The sequence below is a fragment of the Hippocampus zosterae genome, chromosome 17 (assembly GCF_025434085.1).
Source record: "Hippocampus zosterae strain Florida chromosome 17, ASM2543408v3, whole genome shotgun sequence".
Lineage (NCBI taxonomy): Eukaryota > Metazoa > Chordata > Actinopteri > Syngnathiformes > Syngnathidae > Hippocampus > Hippocampus zosterae.
The window spans coordinates 138,701-153,644 of record NC_067467.1 but is presented as its reverse complement, the minus strand read 5'-3'; the positions used below and the strand labels follow the sequence as shown (position 1 = coordinate 153,644).

The window sequence follows — 14,944 nt, the reverse complement described above, 5'->3', positions numbered from 1 at the left end:
GTGCGTGCCCTCGATTGCGGCCGATGAACGAGTTCAGTAGTCTTAGTGTGTCAGTGAGATCGGCCGACTCACGTGTCCGCCGCGAACGGGAGAGCCGAGGTTATGTCTTGGTTCTCGATTGAATTGGAAGGAATGACCCGGGAGCCTTTTCTGCCACCCGTGAGCGGCTTCAGCTCCCTCGCCTGGACGATCTTGCCGCAGCTGGGCGAATAGTCACCAAGTCGGCAGAAGTTCTCTGGGGGCGCGCGCTTGGCTCCAATGCAGCTTCTGTCCTCACACGCGTACCCGGTCGGCCGCCCGCCCCGATGACCTTCTCTTCGGACACGACTGCTGTACGACAAGTACGAATGATGTCATCGGAAGACGGAACGAGCACCGAAGCTAACTGCCGCCGGGTAGTCTGATTGGAATTGCGACAAAAAATAAACGTTTGTCAAGGCCACCTTTTTAAGAACGCTGCTTGTCAACAGATTATGATGCTAAATACCGCATGTACTGACATCATTATGTTTTGAGGCAAGCCAGGAATAAGAGTGTGTGTGTGGGAGGGGGGGGAGGCATTAGCCATTCCATTGTTTTCCATCTTTTCCTTTTGTTACATTCAAACAAGAACAGAGTGAATATGTCGTACGCGTCTCAGGTGACAGCAAAGCAATTGGAAAGCAGAGTGCACAAAGTGTGAAGACACACACACACACACACCTGTGTTCTGACTGCTTGGGACGGAGAGAGAACAGCTTGTCCGTTGTGTGTGGGCGTGTGCATGTGTGCACACACTCGATCTGGCCATTCTCCCCTTGCTAACCTTTTCCACTGACAGCTCGATGATGAATCCAAACTGCGCTGAGAGTAACATGTTGTTTTTATCGCGATGTCATGCAGGGTAAAAAAAGTCATCATCACTTTTTGATCCTTGACTTGTAATTAGCTCACGAAACACTTCCTTCTGGCGTGCGCACCGCGGCCGCCCGAGGGCGGTGTAACACGGGCGCAGCGACGCACCCGAGGAAGCGTTTCGCTCAACGACGCGACTCGCCGCGCCGTCTGCAGACGTGCGCTGATCCACCGTTTGCAGTTACACAAACGCCGGCCTAGAACAGCCAGGCTTAGCTACACCTATCCGATTTCATCCGCCCGCTCCAAAAAGGTCAGGGCCCTTTCTAGGTTTGGCTACAAGTCGATGGAAATGCTCGCAGGAACAATCCTAGAATAAGAAAAAGAAAAGCTTTCTTTGTCTCACAATGGAGATATTCGCAATGTACAGCAGCAAAATTGGAGGGAAGAAAGTAGAAAAAGAAAACAAAGTATTTGCACGCACAAAATACATGTTTTTTTATATAATAATTATATAATATAATAATTCTTATATATAATAATGAACTATACACAGTACAGAATTCAAGATAATTACATTATATATATATATATATATATATATATATATATATATATATATATATATATATATATATATATATATATACACATACATACACACACACACACACACACATACATATATATGCTATGTAGTGAGGTCTTTCTGCGTCCAAACTTGTGTTTGGACTGTGGAGGACTGATGTGGCCCGGCGGTGGTGTTCCATTTCAGAAGCTCCAGCTGCCCGGGCGGGAGCGGGGCTCCGTGACGCACGCGGGAGGCGCGGCCACGCGCCCAGTAAAAGCAGCGCGGCGCAGGTCGCGTCCCACTCGGAGCCTCCCGCGCAGGCACTCGAGCCATGATCGGGAAGATGAGCGAGAAGGGGTTGGACATCCCGGCCAAGAACCGCCGCAGGATGGTGATCCTGGGCTCCAGCAAGGTGGGCAAGACGGCCGTGGTCTCGCGCTTTCTGAGCGCGCGCCCGGACGAGCAGTACACGCCGACCGTGGAGGATTTCCACCAGAAGCTCTACAGCATCCGCGGGAGCCTATACCAGCTGGACATTTTGGACACGTCCGGAAACCATCCTTTCCCTGCCACCAGGAGGCTCTCCATCCTCACAGGTGGGTTCCGAGCTCGTGCCATGCGACCCACTTTGCCTGGCGAAGGATGAAAGCAAGCGAGTCACCGATGTCACTCGTTGCGGTCTTGAAAATCCGAGAGAGCCCAGTTTGATTGGGGCCACATATCCACTGAGAAATGGATGCACGCAGCGCACCTTTACTCGTGAAAAAAAAAAGAAAAGCTGAAGATGCATTGCAAGTTGCGAAAGTTGCAAATTGAGGGGAAAAAAGTTGTCTTCATTTTCTCATCGTCTCCTCGTTTTCCGCGGGGACGAAAAAAAGGTTTGATTTACGGCATGGGTGTCACACTCGAGGCCCGGGGGCCAGATCTGGCCCGCCGCATCACTTTATGCGGCCCGCCAAAGCAAATGAAACGTGACGACTTCCACGACGCTTGCTAAAATGGCGCCTTTGCACCTCTCGTCCGCCACAGGCGACGTCTTCGTTCTGGTGTTCAGTCTGGACAACCGAGACTCCTTCCAAGAGGCGCGGCGGCTCAAGCGGCAGATCTCCGAGACCAAGTCGCGCCTGAGGAACAAGACCAAGGAGAGCGCCGAGGTGCCGCTGGTCATCTGCGGCAACAAGTGCGACCGCGAGTTCCAGCGGCAGGTGCTGAGGGAAGAGGCGGAGCAGCTGGCGGGCGCCGACGAGGGGCGCCGCTGCGCCTACTTCGAGGTCTCGGCCAAGAAGAACACCAACGTGGACCGCATGTTCCAGGCGCTCTTCGCCATGGCCGAGCTGCCGGACGAGATGAGCCCCGGCCGCCACTGCGAGGTGTCGCTGCAGTCGTGCCAGCTGCTGCGCCGCAAGTCCTTCCGCGCCAGGAGGTGCAAGGACGCCTACGGCGTCGTGACGCCGTCGGCGCGCCGGCCCAGCGTCCACAGCGACTTGATGTACATCAGGGAGAAGGCCGTGGCCGCAGCTCAGGCCAAGGAGAAAGCCTGCGTCATTTGCTGACGCCGGACGCGGCGACGCCAACTTGCTTGACGTGCCCCGCCGGACTTGAAATGTTGCCAGCCGACGAACAAACGCCAACGTGCATTTAGTCACTTTTGCATCCAATAAAAACTTGCTACTTTCATAGTCTTGCCTCGCTTTCCATTTGTACATGCCCCCCCCCCCGGGCTTATTTGAAACTGGGAAATCCTTCACATTCGCTCACACCCAAATGGCAGGTAAGTGTTCCTTTACTGCCACTTTTAGTTGAAAGATCCCCCAAAGTTTGACTTGCAACGTCACCGACTGGCATTGTCAAAGAACGGCAATCTGGCACGCCAGGAGAATAATTTTAAAACGCGTGTTGGTTGTGCACTGGTCTCCGACAAAAGCAGGCAGGGATTAGACCCGAAAATACATCAAGGATTTGCATGCTAAAAAAAGCAGTTCATTTGTCAAAAGAATATTTTTTAAAAAATCACTCAGTTGTGCTTCTAGACGAAGAATAATACCATTGTGGTGATTTATTAGAAAAGATTGCAACATAACACCCCACCTCCCCCCAAAAAAGAACAACTTTGGAAGTATATCGCCCGACAAAATAATGGAGTAAGCCAGGCATGTCCAGCTCCGGGCCTGCGGTGGCCACCTTCCTGCCCGTTTTCCAGCTCTGCAGGCGATTCCGACGATCGGCTCATCAGCCGGCTCTGAAGCAGCATTGGTCATTTTCAATGCGCTCCTACCAGTCAGCGTGGTAATCGTTCGTTCGTGGTTCTTTTATTCACGACGCCTTGGGGACGTCGAACATGCACAAGCTTTTGTATTTCTGGAGCAGCTGGTTCTTGGTGCGGACCTGCTCCCGGAGCGTCGCCAGCTGCTGCTGCTGCTCCACGGGGCTGCTCTCGATGCCGGGCATGGCGGAGATCTGCTCACGGGCTTCCTGGATCTTCGCCTTCAGCTTACCCAGCTCTTGGTGCACGTCCGGACTTTCCTTGTCCATGCTCGAAAACACAACAAACGGGTCACCTTATTTCTCCCGTTGGCATCGCTTCGTGTTAGGCTAGCACGGTGCTAGCTCTGGCAAACGTGTCAACAACGAATACTTTGCGATGAAAATTAAGCTCATTTTAAGTTAAGACGCTGTCGGACGTTTGTATTCAGCCTACCATTTGATGATATCGTGGACCAAAGGCAGCAGAGAGCATTCTTCTCCCTCTTTCTCTTGCTTCGGCTGCGATACTGCCATTATTTCTCGCTCTGCTTTCCCGTCGCAGTTCGTCTGCGTCACGCACGAATACGCCTCCTGATGACGTCAACCCAAACATGGCAACCCAAGGACGAACGCCGCTATAATAATAAATTTTAACTAAAGAAAAACGAACGATACTTCATTTTTGTGCCACTCTAGTTTGATTAGCTTTATACAAGCGTATTTATACAACTGTTATTATTACTTTACACATTCTAATAATAAAAAGTAAGACGTAAGAAATGTACTTTTTGTAAAGCATGGTTATATTTATGTATGTGTAGCCGGGTCTTTGGAAAGACTGGACTGGACACAAAATAATGTTTAGGTGGGCTTTATTCCCGACTGAACAATGAAAATTTGTTCAGCATTAAGATGAAAGACTGAGATGAATTTTAAAAGAGTTGGAAAAGGGATCAAAGAAAATGATCTAACAGACTAAGGAAAATGTCACCATAATAAACAACAGCCGTGGTTTGCCGACACTTTCCGGCATGTTGGGATTATACAAAAGACGTGGAAAAACACAAATGATCTCCCCTGCTATACAGCTGTTCACACGACTCACTAGCGGCAGATTTCAAACCCCAAAGCACGATATTTTGCTCTGAATATCGCCGGGGTTACAACGACGATCATGGGTGTATCAAGTTGGGACAAGCAGTAGGCACAGTTCAACGACTACCCTCCTTCACGTGCATGTCACCCTTACTTGGCTTCCTGGTCTGATTCCCACACGCTCTATATGTTCCCGCGTGTTTTCATCTAGCGTGACTCTTAAAGTGACAGCGCTACATTTGTTAAACAAGGCCGCCTTCACTACAAAAGTCTAAGTACGGTTCACCTGGTTACATATGTATATATTAATGGAGGCTGCATGTCTGTCTCGAAATATATGTTTTTAAAATGTAAATAATTGCATTCGGTACAACTTCCCAGTACAGTATATCTGAGTCACCACACCCAAAAACCAGCATCTGCTTGCCATTTTCTTGGTAATAATCTCAAACAAGACAACAATTTGTAATGCATTTGTAAAATTGTAAAGAGACACCATGTATATTGTATTTATTGTATTCTGATTTCAATGTTGATCTTTCTAAGGTGCAACCGCACTGTTAAGTTAAAAAATGCAAGCCAAACAGCGATTCTTACAATGTTTAGTGAACTGTCTCTACAAATATTGTCTTCTTTGTCAGCTTACCTGATTTGGCCCCTTCACTCAGACGGATTTTAATTGATCACTTTTGTAAGACTGACCTGGTTTCTTTTCCCCGCCCCGATAAGTCCCCAAAATATTGTCTGCTTGTGTCGATTATCTTTGGCTTGAATCAGGCTACGCAACCCCCACACCGAACGATCCAATTTTTCTTCATTTTTGCTGTCGCAACATCATGGCAACTGAGTCCTTCGTCATTGAGATTTGCACGCCTCGTTTCCACCGGAGCGCTTTATTATCTACTGCCGATGGCCACCAGATGGCATACGTGAATTGGGCTTTAAGCGAGCATCGGCGTAAGTTCACGACACAACTTTGACAAACGTATCCTTTTATTGTTTATATACATATGTTTGAATATCATTGCATGTCACACACACAAGTACACATTACACTACATTTTAAGTATTCAAAAAATATCTATAGGAAGAGTGTAAATATGCTTGATACGTTTGATGCCTTTAATTAATTGTGCTATTTTATTTCTATGTGAATTCATCAGTCTAGTCAACGGCTCGACTCCAAACTCCGCTCGACCGGCGCAACGCGGAACCGAAACGAACGTTTCCAAAACCTTCGTCGGGCTGGCGTAGTGACGTCAGCCTTTGTCTTGGCCAATCGCGGCGCACGCTGGCCGGGGGCATGTGGAAGCAGGAGTTGAAGCGTTAGCAGCCAGGCTAAAGCGGAGCGAAAGAAAGCTAACCAACCGCTGCGGTGCAATGGCGCCGGCTCAAAACGCTGATGGACAACGAAGCGAGTTGTCAGCACGGCAGCGGGAAGCGGCCGCTCGACTCCGAGGGGACTCGGCGACAATATTTCCAGAGTGTTAATGTGCGAGACGTCGCTTATCCAATGCCAGAGGAGAGCGTTTTTGGATACTACATCGCTTGTCCCGTTTCCAAGCGGAAACGATTTCTGGACAGATAGTTGGAAGGGAGGAGGAGGAGGGCTGGGGGTGAGCTAAAGCTAGCTGGCTAGCCCAAGCCAATCATCCCGGAGACTTTTTGACGTTGTCACCCGGCAAACCCCAACCCGAATGTTTCGTCTGTCATGAGTCCGACCGGGTGCTCCCATGTGAGCGGTTATAAGGTGGACAATTGGAAGCAAAACCTCCGCGTCATATACCAATGCTTTGTTTGGAGTGGCGCTGCCGAAACCAGGAGACGGAAGGTAAACAACAACACCAACAACAAGTGAAATAACGTTTGCCTGCGCCGCCCTCGTCTGCAATTCACCGTGAAGTTAACGTGACACAAAGTGGCGCTGGCGGTCGGGGAGGGGGGCACCGTGCGCGAGTGCAAAATGATGCATCGCCACACCAATCGGCGGACGTGCTCCAACACAAAACCACAACGTCGCCAGTAGTGGTCGAGTTAGCCAGCTCGCCGGCCAGCAACGGCGATGCTCCCTAAAACGCGACCATCGCCGTTGAGGTCAGTCAGCCGTAAGGCTGCGAACTCCGGGATCACCAGCCGGATTTGGGGCGGGCGGATCCGGGGGGTGTGTGTGGGTGGGGGGGGGGGCATGTCCACATCAAATGGAGCCCATTGTGTTGCTCGCGCATGCAAATCAGACAGTGCCGCAACGCTCACGACATGTGCCCCAGCCGGCCGCTCGCCTTGCCTCAATGTCGCCAATTGTCTCGTGCCTCGGCTTGTGCTGCGCATCCTTGTGAGTGTCACACATTTGTATTTTGTTGTGATAAAATAGGTGCTTCAGGGTGATGCGGGACGGACACAGATGGTGAGTTGAATTGATGCGTCTCCTCCTCGTCCTCTTTCCTCCTCCGACGCATCTTTTTTTCCTCTTCCTCTCCTCCCCTTCGCTTGTGCTAGTTGAACTGATGGGCTTGCTTACTCTCGCATTCCCACACCTGCGCCTGTGGCTCAGTTCCATGACCAGTAATCGTCACGAATCTAACAGCTGTTTTTTTCTTTTTCACTTTCTGACTGAAGACCAAACTGCGGCCCGAGGGCCACTTGTGGCCCACCATCCATTTTTCAGCCGCCCCTGACATGACAAAACATATATCGAATACTAAAAAAGACACTTGACACGGGTTGCGAGGCTAGTTCAAAAAGGTGAAAGTGGGCAGAGTGCGAAACGAGGCTGGACTGTCAAACATTTCTCGATTCTTCAAAGCTACAAAACTGTCGTGAATCGAGGTCATTCCATTTGGAAGCAGTTTCTTCCACTCTGTAACTGTGGCATAGAGGGCTGTTGGCCACCCCCAAAACTTTGAAAACTTTTGCCTGAACGCGTTTAGCTGAAAGCCGCCGAACGACACAAACGATCTCGCTTTGCCTTCTTGACTGACTTGAGCGTGTTTCCGGAAGTGGACGAATTTGAAAGCGGGCCTTTGGTCCTTGCGTTTTTCTGTCGGCGGCCCTCAAACGAAGCCGCCCGTCTCTTTGCCGTGTCTCCTTTCCCCAGGCCAAGTCCTGCATCTGCCACACGTGTGGCGCCCACCTGAGCCGACTTCACTCTTGTCTCTACTGCGTTTTTTTCGGTTGCTTCGCCAAGAAACACATCCACGAGCACGCCAAAAACAAGAGGCACAATCTGGGTAAGGACCGGCAGCGTCGTCTCACCGTCGCGATTCGGCGTAAGCGGGATGGTCACACGCGAGACCCCTGACCGAGCGGGGAAAGAACGGGCAAGTCAACCAAGTCAACAATTGGCAAAGCCGTTTTGAAAAAGATCCGCTCGCCGAAGCGATTTGGCGGAGTCTGTGATTTTGCCCATCTCGCTGTTAACCGCTCGCATTGTGTCGGGCGAGACCAAGTTCAACACAAAGACTCGATCCCGACGCAAAATGCAATTCGATCCGCGAGTCGTTGGCGTTTGCCCACATCGCGCGCTCCGCCGCAACGGCTGAAAATGTACCGATCCCTATGTCGACTAAAAATAGGTTGTCGCAGCAACGGAGGCGGAGGTGTCGTTTGAGAACGGAGGAGGCTGACCGGTCGCGGCTGCAAACGCGGGGGGGCGACCGAGTGGGAATACTCGGCTGAGAGTGGTCTCGGGTGCTCTAAGGCCCCTTGTCTGTTCCCGTGTTGTAATTACGGCACCCCTCCCTGCCCTCCCCCTTGTGCTTCCAGCTGTCGACTTATTATACGGCGGAATCTATTGTTTTGTGTGTCAAGACTACATCTACGACAAAGAGATGGAGCAGATTGCCAAAGAGGAACAGAGGAAAGCCTGGAAATTACAAGGTAGAAAGTCTCTTGCACCAGCTCCGGCCCCTTCCAACAATCATACTGGGGAAAGACGAAAAAAGAAAATGTCATCCAACATGGTCAGGCCACGCAAAGGGTCAGGGGGGGGGATACTGCTGCTGTCTGTCGGCTATTTCCAACGGTTTGCGTGAGCAATTTTCCCTGAATTCTTTGGGTGGGTCAGAAAGTGACCAAAGTGGTCTTTAGTATTTATTTTTTTCATTTGTTCACGCAGCGGGGGCCGCCATCTGACGCTTTTCTCCTTCGACAGGCGTAGGCGAGAAATACACGACGTGGGAGCCCAGCAAGCGAGAGCTGGAGCTATTACGACACAATCCCAAGCGCAGGAGAATCACCACCAACTGTACCATAGGTGGGCCGTCTTTGAATGTCCTTCGAGGCTGCGTGCGGCGCGGCGGCCCGACGAGCTAACAGCCGTTGCGCGCGTCACTCGCCGACCCGGCGCCGGCTTCGGCTTCTCCTACGTCCGTTCCCTCGTAGGCGGGCCCTCCGCGCGCAACGGCTGTCGGCTTCAAATTGTTTGTGTTGTGTCCCCGCAGGTTTACGAGGGTTAATAAATCTGGGCAACACGTGTTTCATGAACTGCATCGTGCAGGCCCTGACGCACACGCCGCTGCTGCGGGACTTCTTCCTCTCCGACAGGCACAAGTGCGAGATGCAGTCCAACTCCTGTCTGGTGTGCGAGATGTCGCGGCTCTTTCAGGAGGTAGGACGCCATGTGAGCCGCACGCTAGCCGCGCGTCGCCGCCTTTGCCGCTCGGCTCACCGCGCCTCTTAGCAATGAGCTACTTTGGTGCGCGGCGGCGTTTAGCCAGGGGCGCTTTGCGGATTCCAAAGTCTCCTGCTTCACAATCTCCAATTCTCTGCGTTGATTTAGTTTGACGCGAAACATCAACTGCGGTTGTCGCGCGCACACGTGGGGCACCCCCGTCTGACTGGGCGGAGCCGTATTCGCTCACCTACCCCGGCACGGCCCGCGGCGGCAGCAGACGCGACTAAGCGTTAAACCGTGCCTCCGTCATACAAGAGACGCGTTGGCTCGCATGTTGATGACAGGACGGCGCGAGTCCAAATTCAAAGAAAAGTTCCACGGCGAAGGGAAAGTGGGCGCGCGGCGCCCAGCGCAGCCTCCGTATGGACGTGCGCTCAAAGATTGCGCGGAAGGTTCCGCCGGCGTCGAGACGGAGCTTGATGGGATCGCTTCTTGCTTGCAGTTCTACTCGGGCCACCGCTCGCCTCACATTCCCTTCCGGCTCCTCCACCTGGTGTGGACGCACGCGCGCCACCTGGCCGGGTACGAGCAGCAGGACGCCCACGAGTTCCTCATCGCCGCGCTGGACGTTCTCCACCGGCACTGCAAAGGGGACGCCATCAGTAAGCTCGGCATCCGGCGGGACCTTTCCTGATGAACTGACACGGACGTTTAGATATTTGTCAAAAGATGTCTCTCGCTAGGTAGACGGGGGTAAAATAGCGAATCGACTATTCAAAGCATTTAAATCAACACATTAAACATACAAAAAGGGAACACGCTAAAAACACCAAGAAATGAAAGTTGACCTTATCAGAATTCCCTACTTTCCGGTTAGCCAGGGCTCTGGTGACATCTTGTGGCATTTTTGTTTGTTGCGGAAGGAGTCCAAAAATGGTTCGCCAAGTAATCGATGACAAAAACGACAACCGTCAAAAGTTTGTGGAGGTGTGAAAGTGTGCGTGAACGAGCCTCGCTGTGTTCCGCAGGAGAGAACGACAACGGAAAGAAGGCCAACAATCCCAACCACTGCAATTGCATCATCGACCAAATCTTCACCGGGGGGCTCCAGTCGGACGTGACCTGTCAGGTTTGCCAGTAAGTCGCCAGCCAACTCCTTCACATCCACCTCACCTCTCCTCCATTTTGCATGGGGCCACTCCCCATAGCGGCGCTCCCCGAACGACAGCCCGCCTCCGCGTTTTGCCCGGCCCCCTTCAACACTACCGGTGATGCAAATTGATGGATTTTGTTGTTTCCACTCTGGCCACATGCTCCAGACTTGGACACGCATAGACACATAAGCGCCGAAAAGAACCAATCGCTGGCGACGGACGGCGTGGCTTTCAGGCAGCTTCCTCATCTCGAGCGCTACGTTTTGCGTCACAATCGCGCAGCGCGTGACCACGCGCGCTCAAGGTTTTGTGAGCGCAAATGGAAAACCGCTTGAGCCTTTTCTTGATTTTTGCCGGCACGCCTGCTCAAAGCAAAAAGTTGAACACCGTCGAAGGCTCACGTTACGACGCGGGACGGCGCTCCATACGCACACTTCTCCAATATGCGCTGTGCTTTGTCTCTGCCGGCGCAGCGGCGTTTCCACGACGATAGATCCCTTCTGGGACATCAGCTTGGACCTGCCCGGCTCGTCCACGCCGTTCTGGCCCCTCAGTCCCGGAGGCGGCGGCGGCGGCACCACGCTGAACGGAGAGTGCCACCCGTCGGGCTCCACCACGCTCACGGACTGCCTACGCAGGTGCACTTGACTTCTTGGTCCTTTTCGAGCGGAGGCGGCCAAACGTTTTCGTTGAAGGGCCGTCGAAGGATGAAAGGGCCGCCATCTCCGTTGTTTGTTGTTTTTGGGCCAGCCCTCCATCGCACAGAATCTCTGGAGTTAGGTGGCCCAATCGCCACATTCAGAAGCAAACAAAAACCCCAAACCGGGGTCAGGTGACCTTTTTTCAAACGGTGACTTGAGGATCATTGTGGGATGTCACCATCCAAAAGAAAGTGGAAGAAACGCCTTCCAAATGAAATGGCCTCTATCGTCGTCTTTTCCCTTCTCCTCTTCTTCTCTGACTTTGCGGCGGCATCCTCCGAAACGTCCGTTCAAGGTGCCGGTCGCCGCGGCGAAGGAGGGGCCTGGGCCAATACGCGCGCGCCCCGACACGTGTCGCAATTTCTAAGCCCCTTTTCCGTGACGCTTGCGCAGGTTCACGCGGCCCGAGCATCTCGGAAGCGGCGCCAAAATCAAGTGCGGCGGTTGCCACAGTTACCAGGAGTCCACCAAGCAGCTGACCATGAAGAGGCTGCCCATCGTGGCCTGCTTCCATCTCAAAGTCAGTCTTCGCCGCACCTTCTCCTTCCTCCCTTCCATGTGTGACGTTCCGCAGCGGATCCGACGTTAGCCGCCGGACGGTGGCCATCTTTTATTTATGGCCCGGCGATATGTTGACGCGTGGCCTTTCCTTCCCCCCTCCGTCACGCCTCCATCCTCTGCAGCGCTTCGAGCACTCCGCCAAACTGCGGCGCAAGATCGCCACCTACGTGTCCTTTCCTCTGGAGCTGGACATGACGCCCTTCATGGCATCCAGGTGGGCGCAAGAACCACACGCACAATGGCAACCAGCACTTTGTTTTGCATTCATCCTGAAACACACGACACGACTGCTCCTACGATGACGGCAAAGAAAGCATTTCTGCTTTTTGCTTTGTTTTTTTTGGGGGGGGGGGTTACACACACGCACACTCAACTCCTTGGCCACCCGATGTATGGACGCAATTCCGTTTTTCCAATCAACATCATAGAAATATTGTGAAATGCCGCACATCTCCCAAAGAAGGGTTCGGTCCGTGGGCGGAGCCGTCCATTCATCTCTTGCGAGACGCGTGACCCCCACCCCAGTTAAACACACGTTGAACGATGGTGCCACACGGTGGGCGTTCTGCGACAGTGCTGCATGTTGTTTTTCCTTTTTTGCGGTGGGCGCCAGCTCATCGCCTTCCTGCCTTTTGTCCCCCACAGCAAAGAGAGCAGAATGAACGGGCAGCATCAACAAGCGGCGGACGTGCTCAACGACGACAATAAGTAAGCATCTTCAGCTCGCTTCCGGTCACAAATTCAAAATCCTTAATAGTCATTGACAGATGGCGGCGTTAGAAAGTGCAGCTTTGTGCCGAGTCACAAGGTCAACGGAGACGCGGGTGGGGGCCCGGGACGCATGCTTCGGGGGAAGAACAAAAGCGAAGCCCGTCAGGCCGTGGGTGCTTTGGCGTGCAGGTATTCCTTGTTTGCGGTGGTCAACCACCAGGGCACGTTGGAGAGCGGCCACTACACCAGCTTCATCCGCCAGCACAAGGACCAGTGGTTCAAATGCGACGACGCCGTCATCACCAAGGCCAGCATGAAGGACGTACTCGATAGCGAAGGGTGAGAGCGCAACGTAGCTTCCTGATTGGCCCATTTCCTCGTCCTTATTTGATTTGATTCTACATTTGTCGTGCGGTAGAATAACGCTCTTTGAAAGGGGTGAACGTTGAGAAAAGTGGCCATTTAGAAGCCGTGGGGGGGAAAAATGCGCATGACAGCAAAAAAGGGAAGGAAGGGAGCCGCCGGCTTCGAAAATGGATCATTTCTCGCACATTCTGTTGACAAATGACTAAAGAAAGAACCCAAGAAAGCAGCTGAAAAGATTTGAGCCGTGACAGCAAAGCAAGAATACGCAGTGGCACCACCAAAACGCCTCCTTTTCATTTCATTGTCTCCTAATTTCTCTTTGTTTTTCTGTCTTGGGCCCCGACGACCCCGCCTTTGCAGGTATCTCTTATTCTACCATAAACAGTTCCTGGAGTACGAGTAGTTGTCGGGGGGACCCCCTCCCCGCTGACCACGAAGAACCGCTGATGTACGGTTGGCAACCACACACACACACACACAGACTTGAACTACCTGAGAGACTTACAAAGAAAAGAAACTTTAAAAAAAACAAAAAAAAACTGGCAATGACATGCAACCTTTCAACAAGAAATGAAGCACTGAGCTACTTCTTGGCATCTACTTGACAAAAGCGAATGAAGAGGATCGAGAGTCGTGGTCTCCGGGCACATCTTGGGACAGTATTCGGACACCCCCGAAAGGGCTGGGGGGAACAATCTCATCATCTGACCAAGCATTTAACCCCATAGGCTGCCGTTATGCATCATGGGAAAGCAAAAAAAAAAAAAAAAACATTCAACTCTGAGCATGATGGGGGGGGGGCCATCTATGTATCAAGAACTTGGCTGGAGCATTTGTATGGCTATCATATCATTTGGAATGGATCTTGATTTGATTTGATTTGGGGGGGGGGGGGGGTGCTTGCCCGCCAGGCCTGTTGCAAAGGCCGGCGTTACCATGGAAACCCTTTGGACCCGCAACATTTTCAAATCTGCTCATGGGCAGGGAATTTCTTTTCTTTTTGAGCACCGGTGGACGAATCTCCCTCGTTTTCTACTTTGGTTTGATTTTTCAAAAGAATTTTCAGATGTCCTTTGCCGTTGCCGTTACTGGAAATGTTTCTGGACGTACAGTATGTGCTACTTTCATTCTTGTGGAATTGTTGCCAGATGATGATGATGATGATGATGGTGCTGATTAAAAGGACGCTCACTTTTTTTTTCTTTTCTGTTCATGTCGCATCGTGGCCACCACGCGACCGCGCCCCCGAGTGGAATCCCGCCGCGCTCCGTCTGGTGCGATGCAGCTGCCCCCCGTGGCAGTTGGCCCGTCGCCTTGTTCCCATTCTGCTCATTCGGTCGGACGTCGGGTTGTTTTGGGTTTGATCATGCGAGCCGCCTGAGCCATCGCGTCACCAGTGGCGCTGAGCAGTGGCTTTTGTTTTGTTTTCACTCTGGCCAAACAAATCCGACTGCGGCCACGAGATCTTGCTTTGTTGCTTTGTAAAGTTCATCAAGAATTCTCCTCCAACGCTAATTCTTCCGAGCCAGTGGAAGTCGGGCGCGACTTTCGAGCAGGCTGGACCTCTCCAAGTTGACCGGCGGCCTGCGTGTTTGCTCAAGATGTTGCGCTGCGGCTCGCCCTCTCCCGCGGCGGACAAAGCTTTCCTTTGTTGAGGCCATTTGTGACGCCCAAGCCGTCTTCCTTTGGACTCGACTGATAAAGACGCCCACGCGCGCACACCTGAGAGACGCCGATGTACAGAGCGGGCCTCTTTTCCACGACGTTTAGTGTCAAAGTGCCGTGACGCGATTCGGATGTTGCGGAACGGCGGCTATAGGACGAGGCCGGCCAAAGAAGGAGATCCCCGACGCGAGGCGCCCGAAGGGCTTTCCTCCGCTCTGCCCTCTTCGAGACGGGGCGTCGTGCCGTCGGCGCTCTGCCGTTGGACTTTCACGGCCAGGTCCAGAAGGGCTCGTCTTCCCTAAAGGGAAATGATGTCTCTTGGTGTCCAATAATGTTAGCATATAAGCATTCATGTTAACTCTTCCAGACTTCTTTGCTCTGCAATTGGAAAAAAAAGGTCCAAATCCGCGGCGCAGAGCGCAAGCGGTCC

At 52.3% G+C, this 14,944-nt stretch overlaps 4 protein-coding genes across 5 annotated transcripts in view; 3 read left to right on the top strand and 1 right to left on the bottom strand.

Annotated features, from left to right (window-relative positions):
• The window catches only part of LOC127590341 (arf-GAP with dual PH domain-containing protein 1-like), a 95,340-nt gene that overhangs the window by 24,553 nt on the left and 55,843 nt on the right, over window positions 1–14,944 (top strand). The gene's annotated exons all lie outside the window — the stretch shown is intronic.
• LOC127590343 (dexamethasone-induced Ras-related protein 1-like) lies at window positions 1,702–3,084 on the top strand. The gene is made up of 2 exons (XM_052049854.1): window positions 1,702–2,001; window positions 2,435–3,084. The coding sequence occupies exons 1-2, from the start codon at window positions 1,737–1,739 to the stop codon at window positions 2,956–2,958; spliced, it is 789 nt and encodes a 262-aa protein (XP_051905814.1). The 5' UTR covers window positions 1,702–1,736; the 3' UTR covers window positions 2,959–3,084.
• Window positions 3,439–4,271, bottom strand: med9 (mediator complex subunit 9). The gene is made up of 2 exons (XM_052049855.1): window positions 4,104–4,271; window positions 3,439–3,938 (listed from the first exon to the last, which is right to left on the bottom strand). Exons 1-2 carry the CDS (start codon window positions 4,181–4,183, stop codon window positions 3,719–3,721), a joined length of 300 nt encoding a protein of 99 aa, XP_051905815.1. The 5' UTR covers window positions 4,184–4,271; the 3' UTR covers window positions 3,439–3,718.
• On the top strand, window positions 6,012–14,045 carry LOC127590336 (ubiquitin carboxyl-terminal hydrolase 22-like). 2 transcript variants are annotated; one of them, XM_052049842.1, is made up of 14 exons: window positions 6,014–6,575; window positions 7,116–7,148; window positions 7,839–7,971; window positions 8,507–8,620; window positions 8,895–8,996; window positions 9,184–9,350; window positions 9,859–10,018; window positions 10,385–10,493; window positions 10,984–11,148; window positions 11,605–11,731; window positions 11,895–11,986; window positions 12,418–12,480; window positions 12,673–12,822; window positions 13,210–14,045. In XM_052049842.1, the coding sequence occupies exons 1-14, from the start codon at window positions 6,456–6,458 to the stop codon at window positions 13,250–13,252; spliced, it is 1,578 nt and encodes a 525-aa protein (XP_051905802.1). In that variant the 5' UTR covers window positions 6,014–6,455; the 3' UTR covers window positions 13,253–14,045. The 2 variants fall into 2 exon arrangements, with proteins under 2 accessions (XP_051905803.1, XP_051905802.1); XM_052049843.1 differs by lacking the exon at window positions 7,116–7,148 and having other exon boundaries at window positions 6,012–6,575.

What these genes read in the sequence shown, in the direction of transcription:
- med9 (XM_052049855.1), bottom strand. Translation starts at nt 4,183, where the DNA reads ATGGCAGTATCGCAGCCGAAGCAAGAGAAAGAGGGAGAAGAATGCTCT. An exon ending in GTCCACGATATCATCAAATG is followed by an intron (nt 3,939 to 4,103) that starts GTAGGCTGAATA and finishes TGTGTTTTCGAG; the next exon opens with CATGGACAAGGAAAGTCCGG.
- LOC127590336 (XM_052049842.1), top strand. Translation starts at nt 6,456, where the DNA reads ATGAGTCCGACCGGGTGCTCCCATGTGAGCGGTTATAAGGTGGACAAT. An exon ending in CTCACGGACTGCCTACGCAG is followed by an intron (nt 11,149 to 11,604) that starts GTGCACTTGACT and finishes ACGCTTGCGCAG; the next exon opens with GTTCACGCGGCCCGAGCATC. An exon ending in ACGCCCTTCATGGCATCCAG is followed by an intron (nt 11,987 to 12,417) that starts GTGGGCGCAAGA and finishes TGTCCCCCACAG; the next exon opens with CAAAGAGAGCAGAATGAACG.
- LOC127590343 (XM_052049854.1), top strand. Translation starts at nt 1,737, where the DNA reads ATGATCGGGAAGATGAGCGAGAAGGGGTTGGACATCCCGGCCAAGAAC. An exon ending in GAGGCTCTCCATCCTCACAG is followed by an intron (nt 2,002 to 2,434) that starts GTGGGTTCCGAG and finishes CGTCCGCCACAG; the next exon opens with GCGACGTCTTCGTTCTGGTG.